The sequence below is a fragment of the Anopheles darlingi genome, chromosome 2 (assembly GCF_943734745.1).
Source record: "Anopheles darlingi chromosome 2, idAnoDarlMG_H_01, whole genome shotgun sequence".
NCBI lineage: Eukaryota > Metazoa > Arthropoda > Insecta > Diptera > Culicidae > Anopheles > Anopheles darlingi.
In genome coordinates this window covers 21,277,092-21,292,091 of record NC_064874.1, presented here as the reverse complement: position 1 = coordinate 21,292,091, position 15,000 = coordinate 21,277,092, and the positions used below count along the sequence as shown (strand labels likewise).

Here is a 15,000-nt window from a genome sequence, read left to right as displayed (position 1 = left end):
AATATGAATTCTTTATAGTTTGCATGTCACTTAACCATATTTTATGGATTTCATAATTCCTATATCGTTCTGATTTACATTTCTCATTTTATGTTAGTGGTAACATACATTCAACGCTTGCTGACGTTTTGAATAACGCGTTTTCCGTGTCTACTACGGTCACCATGTCGAGAGAGAGAACATAAAGTTGAAGGTTAATTTAGCTGTAACACATTCTACTTTTAAGTGCTTTGTTTGGAGGACTGGAAGTAGAACGGCGTCGTTGGATGAGCACTTTTGGCGAAGAGTTAAGTTTAAGACCTAATGGGAAAACTTTTTACTTTTCTTCAAGGGATCGGCTGAGCTAGAAACACTCGCCCAGCCTTTGCTTTACATTCTAATCCGGAGAAACATTCAAGATTCTTTCTTAACCAGCAGCATTATTCCTATTTTATCATAATGAGAAAGGAAGCGATGTTTTTGCTGCGGCACTTGCAACTATATTCGTGAAACAATTGTTAATTTACAAGTCAGCCCGTTTTCGCCAACTAACTTTTGTACAGTAAACGGAATGATAAACCTTAAGCCTTAATCGTCATATGATGCAATCATATCTGTCCCTATCGTTACATTGTATGCGTTTGCGTTGGCACTTCCAAGGCATGCGTTGTCAAGTGCTCGCTCTAATGTTCTACTGTGCCCGCTTAGCGTTATCCGTAGTATCCTTTTTTATCACATCGTTGGTACACTGGCCAAGATCCACTCCGGAGTGAGACCTGTATCTAATCGCACTTGCGTACCATCGATAGTGTACAATCTTCGCTGAGTGGTTGGGCTGAAACCGGTGATGATGATGCTGCGGGCACGGCCATCAGTTGCTCGTTGGTAAGATCGGTCTTTCCCTTCTTCACGGAGCGCCGCTGTGCCTTTCGTTCGTGCGAGTACTCGTGCGCGTGGCAATGGTCCTTGCGGGCGAACGTTTTGCCACAGTACTTGCACACGTGCGGTGCCGTACCGGTATGCTGATACATGTGCCGCCGCAGATCATTCTTGTGGAAGAAGGCCTTAGGACAGACGGCACACTGAAAAGGTTTGTCGGTCGACGTATGCCGCTCCATATGAGCTGATAGCGTATCCTCGTCAGCGAAGCACTTCCCACAGGTGAAGCAGCGGAATGGCTTTGTACCCGAGTGGTTCCACTTGATGTGCTGCGTGAGGCCGCATTGACGGGCGAAAGTTCTGCTGCACTCGGGACAAACAAACCGCTGGCCCATATCGGCTGTAATGCGGGGTGCTTTACGCGATGGCGGTGTCTTCGGGTTATACTGAACCTCTTGTAGCATCGCTCCGTCGTTCCTGTTTACCGGTGCCATCTCGTAAGCGCTCTCCAAGGGAGGCAAACACTGCTGTTCCGATGTGGAGTACTCCTGCTTGATCTGTGGCGGTGGCGACTGCGACGTATCCGAGAGCAGTTCCGCTTTGATGCTGCTTCCCGCGGCGATGGACGAAGACGGACTGTAGGTTGACAAATATTCGTGCTTCCCAGTGGCGGCAACGTGACAGATTGAATCGGATCCATGTCCGACTGGAGGCCAGGCATCGTATTTCGGCGTGATCGGTGGAAGTGTATCGATCGACGAAGCAGGCGATCCCGTCGCGCCGGATACGACGGTATCTTCGTAGTTAGGCGTTTGTATGGCATAAGGTTGGTACAGATCGCTCGCCGGTTGATGTGATCCATACTGTCCACCGGTCGACGATGCCATTGGTGTTGTATCGGCATGTCGACGGCCGTACGCCATCGGCGAACCAACATGTTCGGCATTCATGTACACCACATACGGTAGGTTGTGGTTAACTGCGGATTCAATTTTCGGTACCGATCCGGGCGGTGACGGATAGATGCTCGATTGGGTCAGTGTTGGTGCTCCAGAGGTAGCCAATCCGTTCGATGGATAAAAGCCGTGGGATACATAGTGAACCGGCATGACGACTGCAGGTTGCTGTTTAAATCCGTGCATAGGACCACCGTTGGAACCGTGGTGCATTATTGCTGAAGCATAGAGGCCACTTTGCTGAGTAGAGTCCGCTTCAGCCACCTCGATCGGTGGTATACGTTGGTAAGGACCTCCTCCACCACCTTGCATGGCACCGTATGGCAGATCTTTGGCTCCTAGTTCGCCCTCGTAGCCAAGTGGACTCGATTCCAGTTCCGTCGGAAACGGACTCAGCCAATCCGATGGTGGCACACTGTAATCACTAAATCCACCGTACGCAAACGCATTATTGCTCCACGTTCCCAACGGATTGTCACTCGACACAAGATCGACGGATGATTGCATTTTGGAGGGCTCTATTTCAACGATTTCTTTTCACTAGACACTGTACTCGAGAGCAATGAATTTTCCAGATGGACTGCACGTCGTCAATCGCTGGCACCGACTAATGTTTCCTGGAGTCTGCTGGATGCTTTAAATAGTTTAACGCATATTTTCTTAAAAAACTTCTTCTACCTATTGCAACACTACCTTCAGAGGATTCTGCACTGCGTCAACGAGCAACTGGTTCCCGCAGGACTACCCAAAAAGGATGTCTGCGCTACCTAGCGAACATTTTCAGGATCTGTCGATCGCTGCTGTACCTTTAATTACCTGCGGATAGCATGACATACTGCAGCAGAACCGCAACGCCTACTGTTATTGGCCCGAGTTAAAAGAAGGATGTTCCAGTTATGGAAAAACTGAATCTGTTGCTAGGCCGATCGAGAGTTGTGTGTGTTTGCCTTTTTTCGCGATTGCCACATAATGTCTTAAAAATTCATATTTCAACCACCTGAAATGGAAATTTTTGGAAGTATTACTTAACGACCGAAAGGCGGTTTTTAAAATATGTTTAAAAGGATTTTCAATGCAATTTCGTGCTATCTAGATTACTTTGGAAAAAATCGTATCTTTCCACGGCAGGTATGACAATTACCTCAATTCGTTGGTCAAACCAGAATATACTATTGATAAAGAGAAAACTTGTATAAACTAAAAACTGCAAATGGCTACGAAGGGGTCCAGGGTAAGTATTAATCGTTAGCATAAGGCTAGCTTTGTTGCTGTTCCTGTTTAGCCGGGAGCGATCGTCGCAGATGAATCTGCTCGTGCGCATGCATGTGATCGCGGCGTGCGAAAGTTTTGCCGCAGACGCTGCAGGCATGCGGAGCACCCCCGGTGTGCAAGTACATGTGCCGTACCAGATCCATTCGGTAGAAGAACTGTTTCGGGCAGACGACACACTTGTACGGCTTATCCTTTGCCTGATGACGCTCGAAGTGACGCTCGAGTAGTACCGGATCGGCGAATCGCTTGCCGCACTTCACACAACCATGTGGTTTTTCACCCGAGTGTTTGCTCAAATTGTGCTGCGTTAGACCTACGGGCCGGACAAAGGATTTATCACACTCTTCGCAGCGCAATCCTGAGGCACCACCGATTCCAGTCACCTTTCGTGATTTTCGTTTGGCTTTGATCACTGGCGATGGAATCTCGATGGGCTGCAGCAGAATTGCGTCAACCGAATGGGCAGGATGCTGAACGATTGATGCTTTCAGTTCTAAAGGCTGTACGGGATTAGTGGTCGTAATAGGAGTCGGCTGAGAGGTGTAGTCGCACGGTGATAGTGGTGGTGTAGTGGCGGCCGTTAGCAAGTAACGCTCGTAAAGTGCTGGTTTTTCTTCCGTTTTCTTTACAATGGGCTCCACCGCCAGCTGGCCAATGTCGTCGGATGAATAATCCGTCAGTTGGTGTGCCGAGTTCGTTATGGGAAGCATTTTGAAATCGTATTTTATGTCTTCAAGTTCTGGCGCAGAAACGATCACCGATTGACGCTGAGCTGGTGGTGCGTCTGAAGTTGTTGCTAGGTTTAGCTGTGCTGCCCCTGTTGCTAATGGCTGTGGGGCATCCGCGTATCCGTGGCCAATCGAGTACGAATAATAATTGTTCGAGGCATAGTCATTCTGAGCGCGATAATACCCACTAACGGGAACGGATGCGGTTTGGGGAAACGGCGAATACACATCGTAGTTGACGTTGTACATTTGTGGAGCCCACTCGCCACTACTAGACGTCGATGATGGTGTGCTTGGCTGGCTTTGGCCATAAGAAAGCGTTGCGAAGCTGCTTGCGTCTGGCGGCGGCGTCATCGTCGGTATCCAGCCGGTTTCCGCTTGGTTCGGGGTTAGATGGTATTCTCGTGATCCGTGATAGTAGACCCACGACGGATCGCCTTCGTAGTAGCTCTTCATTGTGCCAAAGCTACTGGTTTGATCCATTTATGAACACTTTTATTCTCACACTCTGCGCTGCGTGCAACGGTATACTTATTTTCTTCGCTTTAACCGGAAATTTTGTCGAGCAGTTTTAAGAGCCTCCACGATTTTGGAGCCAACGGCAGTGTTGCCAGCTTAATCAAGTACAGTGATGGACGAATTTGAGCGTCGCCGGTCGGTTGAATGAATCTTGAAGAAGCAAATTCCTTGCTCCACCACGCCATGTGACCGTAATTTCATTCTTCGCGAAAAAGGGACGATTTTCGGAATGGAACGAGCTCCATCAGCGCACCAGTTGCATCGCGTGTCAACCCTATGCGCTATGCAGCCGATTGGCGACGGCGGGACAGGAAGGACCTTCTGCATAGTAGCATTGACCCCTTCGCCGAATTGCACCCGTTTGCGCGTGCACCGGTCTGATGGCGGAGACGAAAATGAGCCGCCGTCTGGGGCTGGCCGGGTTATTTTAAAACTCCACGTTCCGCCGGCACGATTCCGGGAGCTACGACAAAACAATTTATTCGCTTGTGTATACCTTTAAATAGCGGCGGTCCACGGTACAGCTATTGCTTGGAATTGCACCCATTCTCACATCCGGTACGAGCACGTGAATACACAGGATAAAAATACTTCTCAATGTCACCGTGGTAGAACCGTGCAGTCCCGGCCACCACACGTTGGAGCATAATTGGAATGATTTGTCACCTGATTGAATTGATTTCTTTTGCTTCTCCCCTTTCCACAGTCAAGACAGTCGCGAGTCGTCCTCATCGAATTGGGACCTATCGAGTCAGTGCGATAGTTACAGCTGCTGCTACCAGCGCTTCAGGATGGGCGCAGGAACGTTTGCAACCAACTTGGGCAGCCCCGGACCGGGGCTGCTTCGAAGGCGCTACTCCGTCCCAGAGATCATCATGCGCAAGTAAGTCGTTAAAAACCGTTGGACTGTTTATGGATGCAGCGGCTCACTCGAAGGGAGTTTTATTGACGCCATGTATACAACGACACTATTTCGTCACGGAATGGCCGTTATTCCAGTGCGAAATGCATATCGTTATGCGACGTGTATTCGCACTTTTTGTTCTCTCGCTTTCCTCGACAGGATCTGTCCTGCTGCCCAGCAATACCACGCTCAGTGTCATTGTTACGATGGGAGGAGATGTTAAATTACCGTTCACGGTACCGTTGGTAGCCCTTCGAACGTAGACGTGAATCCTGGGAGGTGGTTTTGGTATTATTGACGGGATCGTCCCACAGAATCGAAAAAAAACATAAAGTATCTATTGTTTAAACATCCAGTTCGATATGGCCATTCCAATGGACCTAGTTTTTCCCCCTTTTCGGGTTTTAGGGGGAGGGTATGTTTTCGCGTGGTGCGAACGGTGTAACGCATGGTATGTCTACCCACACCCCATCGACCATTGGCACGGGTAGTGTTTTTCGCTCCTCGTCTAAGGCACACGGCGTCGTCAACGGTCACGTAATCGGTACAAACGGTTGTAAATCTCGACAAACCGTCTCGCAGCTAGACGAAATCCATTCAGGATTGCTTGAGATAGCCAGCTGCAATTGTCTGTGGCTACGAGGGATGTGCTACGCCTGCTCTGCCCGGATTTTTAAGGCGATAGCATGTGTAGCAGCATCAACTCTCAGTAACCGTTGACCAGGACGCTCGGCCATTCAATCATACCATTTTCGCCTGTATCACACTCGGTGTTGTTATGTGTTTTAGAGATCAAAAGTTATTAAACGCCAATTCTGAAATGTTACCCCCTGAGAGCGATTCGTGGCCAAGGAAAGTTTCTGCCCGATAGGATTTACATTGGAGAACTCATTTGATTCCCTCCCACCCCTTTTGGAGCTAATTTGCTCAGCTCAGCACGCAGCGGGAGCACGAAACCCATGGTTAAGGTCAAGGATAGCCACTAACATTAAATTCGCAAAACCATCCATTAGTTTCTTTATCTGCAATCGGCGCACGCTGGAAAGGATGGTCTGAAGTGGATTAAAATGATGAAAATTATTGTTTTGTACACATTCCTCACATATTCCAGACACTTGCGCAATCAAATTAATACTTCACTTTGGCAGTTTGTAGCAACAATTACTTGAGGTATGATTACAATTTTGGCTTCCACGTATAACTGCAATCCATTCATCCCATAACTGGTTCTTTGGATTGTCGCATTCAAATTTGTCTGTTGCAATCCACCATTTTACAATCTAAAAAAGGTTAGATAGAATCAATTTTGATTGTAAACTGTCGTAATTGTTTTTCACGGAACTATTACCAGAACTACTGCTACTAAAACGGAGTGTCCAGGGAATAGCGTCGGCAAAAATGACGAAATACTAGCTAAGTCTCTTGCAAAAGACTACTTTTTTTGGATCTACCTATACGCGTCCCAATGTGTCAGGCCAAATATCGGTAGCTACATGGTTAGTCAGCAACGAGAACGAAATGCTGTTGCGAACCAAACCGCCCGGTGGCCAGCATCGTGGGAAATCTAAGTCGGATTCGTCCGGTTCGCCAAACAGAATCCCTCGCTACCTCCATTCCGTTCACCACCTAAAACAACCTCATACGATTAGTCCAAGGCAAACATCTACCAATTTCATCCAGCCAAATCTAAATGCTACCGACGGAAGGACTCGCTGGCCGGCTGACGCGCTGACGTCACCTCACACAGACAGGACCTGTGGTCGAGGGTTGATGGCTAGTGAAAATCAATATTCTCTCCCTTTCGGAGCCAACCGAAGGGAAGGGTTCTCGGAGGTACGTACGTATGTACGAAGGAAAGGATAATGCCAGACATTGAACCACCACGAAGGTGTTACTGCTTTCGTCCGCTTTTGCTACACTGTTGTGCAAGCTTTGTGATTACCATCCGATGAAACGAACGATCCACCGACCGACCGACCGACCGAACCTTTGCTGTGACCGACGACGAGTACTGTTCAAGTGGAGAAGAACTTTCGTTGGCGTCGAGCAAGTCGTTTAATTTATGGATATCGGTATCGGCACCACAAGCGGTGGGCATTCGCGGAGGCTCGTCAGCTGTGTATCGACAGGTGATTCAATCATCGATATCCCCGAGCTACGTTTGAGGGTGGGAGTCTATGGTAATGACTTGACTGGCCGTGGCTTTCCCTTTTTCGAAGGATACAAGGTCATTATTCCGCGTTGATCCGTTGAGCTGCCACAAGGTCAGATAGGTAGCCAGTACTTTGAATTCCGCTGGCATCTCGAGCGTGTGTGATGTAGCCGTATATGTAACATTGAAATATTCATCCAAAGTATGCTACTATTTTGGATCAATAAAAAGGCGAAATATTGTACTACTTGAGGATCAACTATTTCCATTAGAATTCTGTTGGAATACGAGCAGTACCGGGTGCTACACCTCGTTAATACCTCTCGTGTTGGAAGAGAGTCGCAAGTACCAGCCCATCGCACAGGTCCTTCAAACTTCCCAGGGCAAAACAAAGTCGCAATAAGGGGTGGAATCGTGCCGCTTATGTGCGGCGCGAGGTCAATCCCACGAATTCGCACGAATCCGCACGACCGAACGACCTTTAGCCTAATTTTGGCCACCAAATTGGCTGCTGGTGGTCCAACCACTAGCAGCCAGTGAAATCAAGGAAAGTTGATTAGCCGAATGACGGGCGACGAAGCCAGCAAGAAGGGAATGTCCGCCCGTTTTTATCGATCCAACGAAGCCCCTACACATTGGTCACTCTGGTGACCAGTATGGCGACAGCGTGTAGAGGGGGAAATGTATGGTCCGAATGAACCACGTTTGACCACGACCACGACGAATTCGGGACTGTTGTCGTACGCACGCAACACAATGCTTGTCCCTCCCGATGGGATATCCTTTCCACACAACGTATTACAACGCAACTTCTTTTTTTACAGGATCAATGGATGAAGAAGTTCCCCTGGAATGAGACGATAAAATACGTGAAACTACGACGAGTCTTGTGTTTAACTGTTGTTGTTTTGTTTCCTCTTTGTAGGCATACCCTTGCCCAGCAAAAGACCAGCGATGAAACGTTGCTCCTGCACGACACCAATCACAACGTGATCGATGTCGTGAACAAGAACGTGCTGGCAGGCGGTCTAAGGCTGAGCCGACCGTACGGTAGCCCCGGGATAGGCAGTCCCGGCTCCAAGCCCCGGCTGATCACCGGTGGCTCTACACCCATGACACCGCACCGGAAGTCACTGGCCCTGCGCCGTACGGCGACGGGTGCGATGACGGTGAGCCGCACCGAACCGGGCACACGAAGCAGCAGCGTCGAGAGTGGCATCGGTGTGGTCACCACCAACGGTGAATGGGGCTCACCGTGCTCACCACCAACGACGCAGGCCAACGGTTTGGAGACGAAGAGGGCGATGCTGATTGCAACCGGAGGTTCGGACCCCAACTTGGTCGCTTCGCTGCGCAAGCAGCAGAAGCAACTGTTCCAGTGTGGGTCCGGGGGTGTTGCCATCACTGGAATGGGTCCTTGCAGTCCCCTCTGCAATGGTATTGGGTCGAGCCGGGCACTAGCTGCCGGCACCGGAGGTAGTTTGCGATGTATCAACAACAACAACATTAACAACTCTCTTAGTGGTAGTAGCTCTAGTATCAACGGAGTTGGTGCTGGCCTTGCCGGAGGACCTGCTGTCGCCGCCGCTGCTGGTGGTGTTGGTGGTGGTATTGGTTGTGGTCATGGTGGTGGTGGTGGGGCCATCCATGTGGGCATGGCACTTCGTGATGGCGACTATTCGATGCGAAAGACGACGCTACTGCGACGCATGTGGAGCCGAGAGTTGCGTCGATCGGAGCGCTCCGGTAGCTGGTCACCGCCGGCGCGTCGGCCACCGCGCCGTATCTACAGCATCGAAAGCATAGCACCGCCCGCAAGCGAAGGTCACCGTGCGATGATGGGCAGCGACGGTACCGCTAGCCGACCGTCCAGCAGTGGTAGTAGCTGTAGCAGCAATAGCAGCACCAGCGTCGCCGCCAGAGAGTGCGCAACGACCACGACGGCCACGACGGCGACTACACCCGGCACGGCTGGCTCGTGTCTGGAGTGTGCCAAGCTCGAGCGTCAGTATCTCGGTGGCTTCGCTGCGGACCAGAGCAGCTCGTCGTCGGTACAGCAGCGATACGCGAACGATACGTTGTGCTTCGACGGGGAGCACCGGGCCGGAAAGGGAAACGGAAGTAGCAACGGTGAGCAGGCAACGGTACGAAGGGTGCCAGCGACCGATCCGACAACGGTCGATGACCGGTTGCACCAGCGCCGGATGTGTTCCTCGCAACCCGCTGACCTTGGCGCAAGGGACGTAGTGGTTCCGAATCCGCAACAATCGCCCTCAACATCACCGGTGCATACAGTTGCTGGTGCTACTGCTACTACTGCTGCTGTTGCTGCTGCTGCACCGCCACCAGCGACCGGCAGTAGTACAACGACCACTAGTGTACTAGTCGAGTTCGAGGGTGACGGTGGTGACGACGTGGACGAGCTATCGGTCAGCAGTTCCATCTCATCCGTTGCCTCTCAATCGTACCGTGTCACCTCATCCCGGGTGCTCGATAACGAGAGTGAGCTGAGTGAGTTTCTACAACAGGAACGGCTTGCCACCGGTGATGGCGAACCCGTAGTGGCAGCAGTGGACCCCCAATCAACGGTGACAACGGTAGCAAATGATGGCGCTGGAGTTGAGGCTTGGTCGACGAGTGGCGCGACTGTTGGGCACGGTACTCGTCTCGGCCCTGGTCATACTGGTGCTAGCGATCATCCTCGAGAACGTGCTCCGGCTGATGGTGGCTCTGCAGGAGCGCCAGCTGGAAGAGCAGCAGATCCGGCAGCAGCCATCCAACGATCAGAACCTTCCAACCAATCCAACGGGGGTACAACGAATGTAGAAACGGAGTGTGAGGACGTGCACCGAACCGCTAGTGACGTCGACGACCACGACGACGAAGAGGACGATAGTAGCGTTGCGCTCAGTGCCCTATCGGAGGACTCGGACAGCGAAAGTGCGGCCAGTAGTGCCAGTGGCAGTGTTGATCAGGCTCGTGACACCACGGAGCAGCCCAGTGAGGTACCGTTGGTGAAGAAGGCCGAGGCCGGTGGTAAGCTCGACGAGTACATCTCTCACCTACTGCAGGACAATTTGAACAATCACAACGAGGTGAAGGAAGTGGTACCACCGACGGATACTGTACGCGGTGATAAGGAAGTAATAGCCGATCGGCAGAACAATAATAACAACGGGAACAGTAACAGTAACGCTAACGCTAACGGTGACGGTGGTCTCAGTGAATCGCGTGGACCTTCACGGGCACCCTCGGCCTCGACGATGAAGCAAAAGCTTACCGGGAAGTACATTGGTGGTGGTGGCGGTGTGGTTTGTAATTCTCCTCCGACGGACAAACGGAAGAGCTGCTCGCCAAGCCTCGCGGTCGATGAGGATGGTCACGATCGGCCGGATGGTGATGGAGTGGACAAAGAGAACGAAGAGGATGCCGTTAATAATAACAGCAACAGCCGGCGTGAATCAAAGGGTGGAAAGGGTGAGGAAGTGGGCGATGAGCGGCATCGATCGCGCCATCGACAGAAGGATTTGCTGGCGGATCTGCAGCAGCAGCAGCAACAGCAGGACACGAGGCATCCGAGTGGCAAGAAAAATCGCACGAAACCGGGCAACGGGTTCTATCTGGTGCAACCGCGGAAGGATGGTGTAACGGGAAGGGAAGGTAGTATGGCAGCACAGTTCGATCTGAACGGCAAGTACTACTTCCCCTCGTATGGTCTGGAGACGGATCCGTCCGACAACACGGACGTTGCGTCGGAACCGGAGGCCACGGTTCTTAGTAAGGTCGGGACGGGTTCGACGTATGGTGGCGAATCGACGACCGGCCTGGCAAGATCCGTGGTCGTACCCCGGTTCTCCGCAATGCCCCGTACCGAATCGATGGAAGTGCAACCGTCCTCGAACACTTCGGCCGAAGATGAGTACGATGATCCGCGCAGTGGAAATCGCAGTCGACCGCGGGATGGTGAGGTGTCCGATTCCGACGATAGTCTCGTCGATAGCCTGGATGGTTTTGAGGGTGTCTCGATGACCAAGGTGGCACCCGTGGGGGCTACCCGAGGAAAGCGCAGCAAGGACAGTAAGGCGATCGCGGCGGAACGAACGACGACGGACACGGCGACGGCGAGTTCCGTGGATAAATCACCACGGCACGAGAAGGGTGAGGCATTCTTTGTGCCGATCCAGGACAGTGCCCGGTTGAAGTTGATCGACGAACGGGTCATTGTGGCCGATACGATGCCACTGAAGATTAAGGAACGGCTCAACAATCGTCGGCGATTGATGAAGTGGAAGCAGGAGCAGGAGAATCTGAAGAAGCAGCGCAAAATGAAGCGTATGATCGAGCAGAAGCGATTCTACGGTGAACCGGCGATCCAGGTGATCAGTACGATCGATAAGTCAATCAGCCGTAAAGAGTTCATTCCACCGGAGATCAAGAAGACGGTATTTGGTGCGCGAGGAGCCGAAGCTGCCGGTAGCGCGGGACCTACACCGTTCCGAGCGATGAAACCGAAGAAACGCACCACCGAGGGTGCCGCACTGCGAACCGAGCTGGGTATGCTGGAATCGTACAAGATCGATGGAAAGGGTAACATGCAAATCCAGACACCGTCCACTGCTACTACGGAGCGTGGAGCAGCTGCTGGCAACGGTGCGGGTGCGGGAGCGGCCAGTGGACGAAAGCCGAAAGAATCACAAGCCAAGAGCCCGTGGGGTGGAACAGCCGAACGGCGTCAGGCTACTAAACCGACCACTGGCCACAGTAGCAGTGGTGCACCGACTACGGCATCCTCGACACTTCCCTCAACGAGAGGCCGAACGACCGGCGGTAGTGGAAGGACACCGGCGGCCGATAAGGTACGCCGCAAGCAGGTACTGAAGGATGTGCAGCAGATGACGCTGTACCCCCAGGCTGACCTTACGCCCGATATTGAGGGTGGTCCTCGGCGGATGTACCAGAAGACGGAAATCCAGGAAGGTGATAAACACATTGAAATCCTCGAGATCGTTGAGTGTGCCGATAGTGCACCGCGCAGCGTAGGTCGTAGCTCCAGTCGACCCTCCGCCGTACGGGTGCGAAGTGCTGGCCATGGGGGTCGACATGGTGGAAGCGGTGGAAGCAAATCGAACCGCTCCCGGATACCGGTGCCGGTGTACCGGTTCGGGCAGTATCGCCGCAGCAATCATTCACGCGAAGGTAGCCCACTATCGGGCATGAATCCAAAGATCGACCGGATGATCGCCGATCTGCTGCTGCAGGCACTCTCCAATCCGGACGAGGGTGGGGTGAAGTTTGTGAAAACTCCGGAAAATCTGCGCGACACAAGCAAATCCTCGAAACGATCGTCGACGGCCACCGGCAGTGGTTCATCGAAGAAGGAAAAGAAGAGTTCCGGTACTGGCGGAGGAAGCACTAGTACTACTACTACTGGCGGTAGTAGCAGTAACACATTGTCCACTCCACGCCGTACAGCCAGCGGCAAGTACACGCAAAAGTTTGAAGTAATTCCCGAGGAACGGTCGAGCGTTTCGATCGATTCGTCGACCGAGGAACTGTCGTCCTCGTTGGCGCGCAAGAAAGCCCACCACGCCTCACCGCGCCGTGTCAGTTTCGACGAGAACCACCAGATTCTGAACGTTGACGAGCTGCTAGATTCGGCTAAAACGAGTGCCGGAACGAGCCCACTAGCGAGCGCCGGAACGACGCCGGTGCATACCGGTGGAAAACTGGCTGTACCGAGTCCTTCGAAGCAATCGGCATCGCCGAAGCTACAGTCACCGGTCGCTTCGCCCCGTAAGGTGGCCACGTCACCCGCCAAGAGTCCCCACAAAGTGGCGCCCCGCAAGGGCACTGGAGCCGTGACCACAACCGGTGGCAACAACAACCAAAACAACACCACCACCAGCCGCGGCAAGGCAGCGATCCAGAGCGACGTCATCGAGGAGCGGGGATGGATTGGGTTCAGCACCCAGCACGAGGATATGGCCACCCCGGTCAATGGGCACGACGATGAAGGTATTTATCTGATGCTGTTTTTACTCTTCTCTCGCCGAGGGCAACACACACTCGTCTGCACGACCCATGTACACACACCATGCGATGATATGTCTCGTTTTCATTTTTAAGTGTGTTTAATGTGCATTTGCTGTTGATCCTAAACTCCTTTTTCTAAGCCGCATATGCACGTAGTAGGACTATTTGTTCCTGTAATTGTGCTTGTTGCAGTGTGTTTAGTGTCACGTAGTCACTGTTAGAACCGCCGTGAATTGTATGATTTGGTTTAGTCTTTATATTTATTTTTTTTATGTCGAAATCGTGTTAGCAAACTTAGCTTAATCGGTAGACTAAGGTTCAACTAGGAGGTTCAACTAGGACCTTAGTTGTAAACCATTCTGCTGTTGTACTGTTCTTGCTCTTAGTTACGCAGATTAAAAAGAGAAGGCCAAGGCCGTGGATTCTTATGAAAAATATTGCGTGTTAAACGCAGCACTCATGTAAATCCAAGTAAGCAGAAGAGCGAAAATATTGGCCACCGAAGATGAATAATGCCGTTCTCATACAACAAGAGACCACAATACTACTACAGCCTAAGGCGCAGTTTCTGCCAAAAAAAGGTCAAACGAGGATAATTATGTATAATTTCACCTCCAAAATGAAGCGATTAATGTGCCATTACTCTCCACAATAATATCTCGGGTATCACTACTGGAGGTCGGTCAGATAGAGCGTAGTATTTCTCTAGTACTTTGCGTCCTTGCTAGCTCATACGCCGTTCCTAAACAACCGTGAACTGTGCAAGGTAGCGTTCTTTGTATCAGCAGCCGCAACATATTCTGGTGACAAATGCGCGAGGACAGACCCTTTGTGGCACGCAATCGTCCCATTTGTTGTCGCTACCAACTGCCATGGTATCAGTAGCTGTCCGGAATGGGTACCCTTGGACGTGGCGCACACCTTGGCAAGCGGTTACTCGCTTTACAATTCGCTTCTTAATAACTAATGCAAACGATACGATGGTGCGAGTTTCAGACAGTTTTCCTTTCTGGGTGGTTTTTGACCGATACGCCCATTAGGTCAATGGAGAAAAATGAGAGAAACAAAAACCACTGCCACTGGTTTGCATTATCAACATTGCAGTTTATGAATAGTTTGGTTGCTCTTTGTTTGGAAAATACTATTTGGTGCCAACTTGCTCGGGAGTAAGCTTATATTCCCTGTTACAGTTTTCACTCCGTAAGGTTCCGTTTGCGGGTCCTCCTTTGTGCGGCAAACACACAGATCTTCGTTTGGGTGGTTTGTGGCTTCCCGATTTGGGCCACAAACCCCCGCGCAGCGTATCCTTGACACCGAATGTAGTCCTTCCCTTTCTGCCAGGAGCCAGGGTGGAAATGGAATGGAAGTCGAAGAATGAAAGAACCACTGGGTAGCGGAAATATCCCTTCCAAAGTGCCTCATGCCGCGCCGGTGCGCCCATTAGCCGGTTCGGTTTGCCCGATCGGCGCCTCGTACCCTTGCGTACCCGAACCTCATTAAGAGATGGGTGGGAAACGGCAAGTTTTCTAGTTGATTCCGGACCGGCGAAGAATCACACCAAGTGGCGACGGCGATGGC

The 15,000-nt window shown here is 51.5% G+C and overlaps 1 protein-coding gene across 1 annotated transcript in view; it reads left to right on the top strand.

The window, feature by feature from the left end:
• LOC125952048 (serine-rich adhesin for platelets-like) overlaps window positions 1–15,000 on the top strand; it is a 38,155-nt gene that overhangs the window by 16,154 nt on the left and 7,001 nt on the right. Inside the window, exons 5-6 of the mRNA XM_049681273.1 lie at window positions 5,040–5,216; window positions 8,315–13,404. Coding sequence (XP_049537230.1) covers window positions 5,040–5,216; window positions 8,315–13,404 — 5,267 coding nt within the window. The remainder of the gene's footprint in view (window positions 1–5,039; window positions 5,217–8,314; window positions 13,405–15,000) is intronic.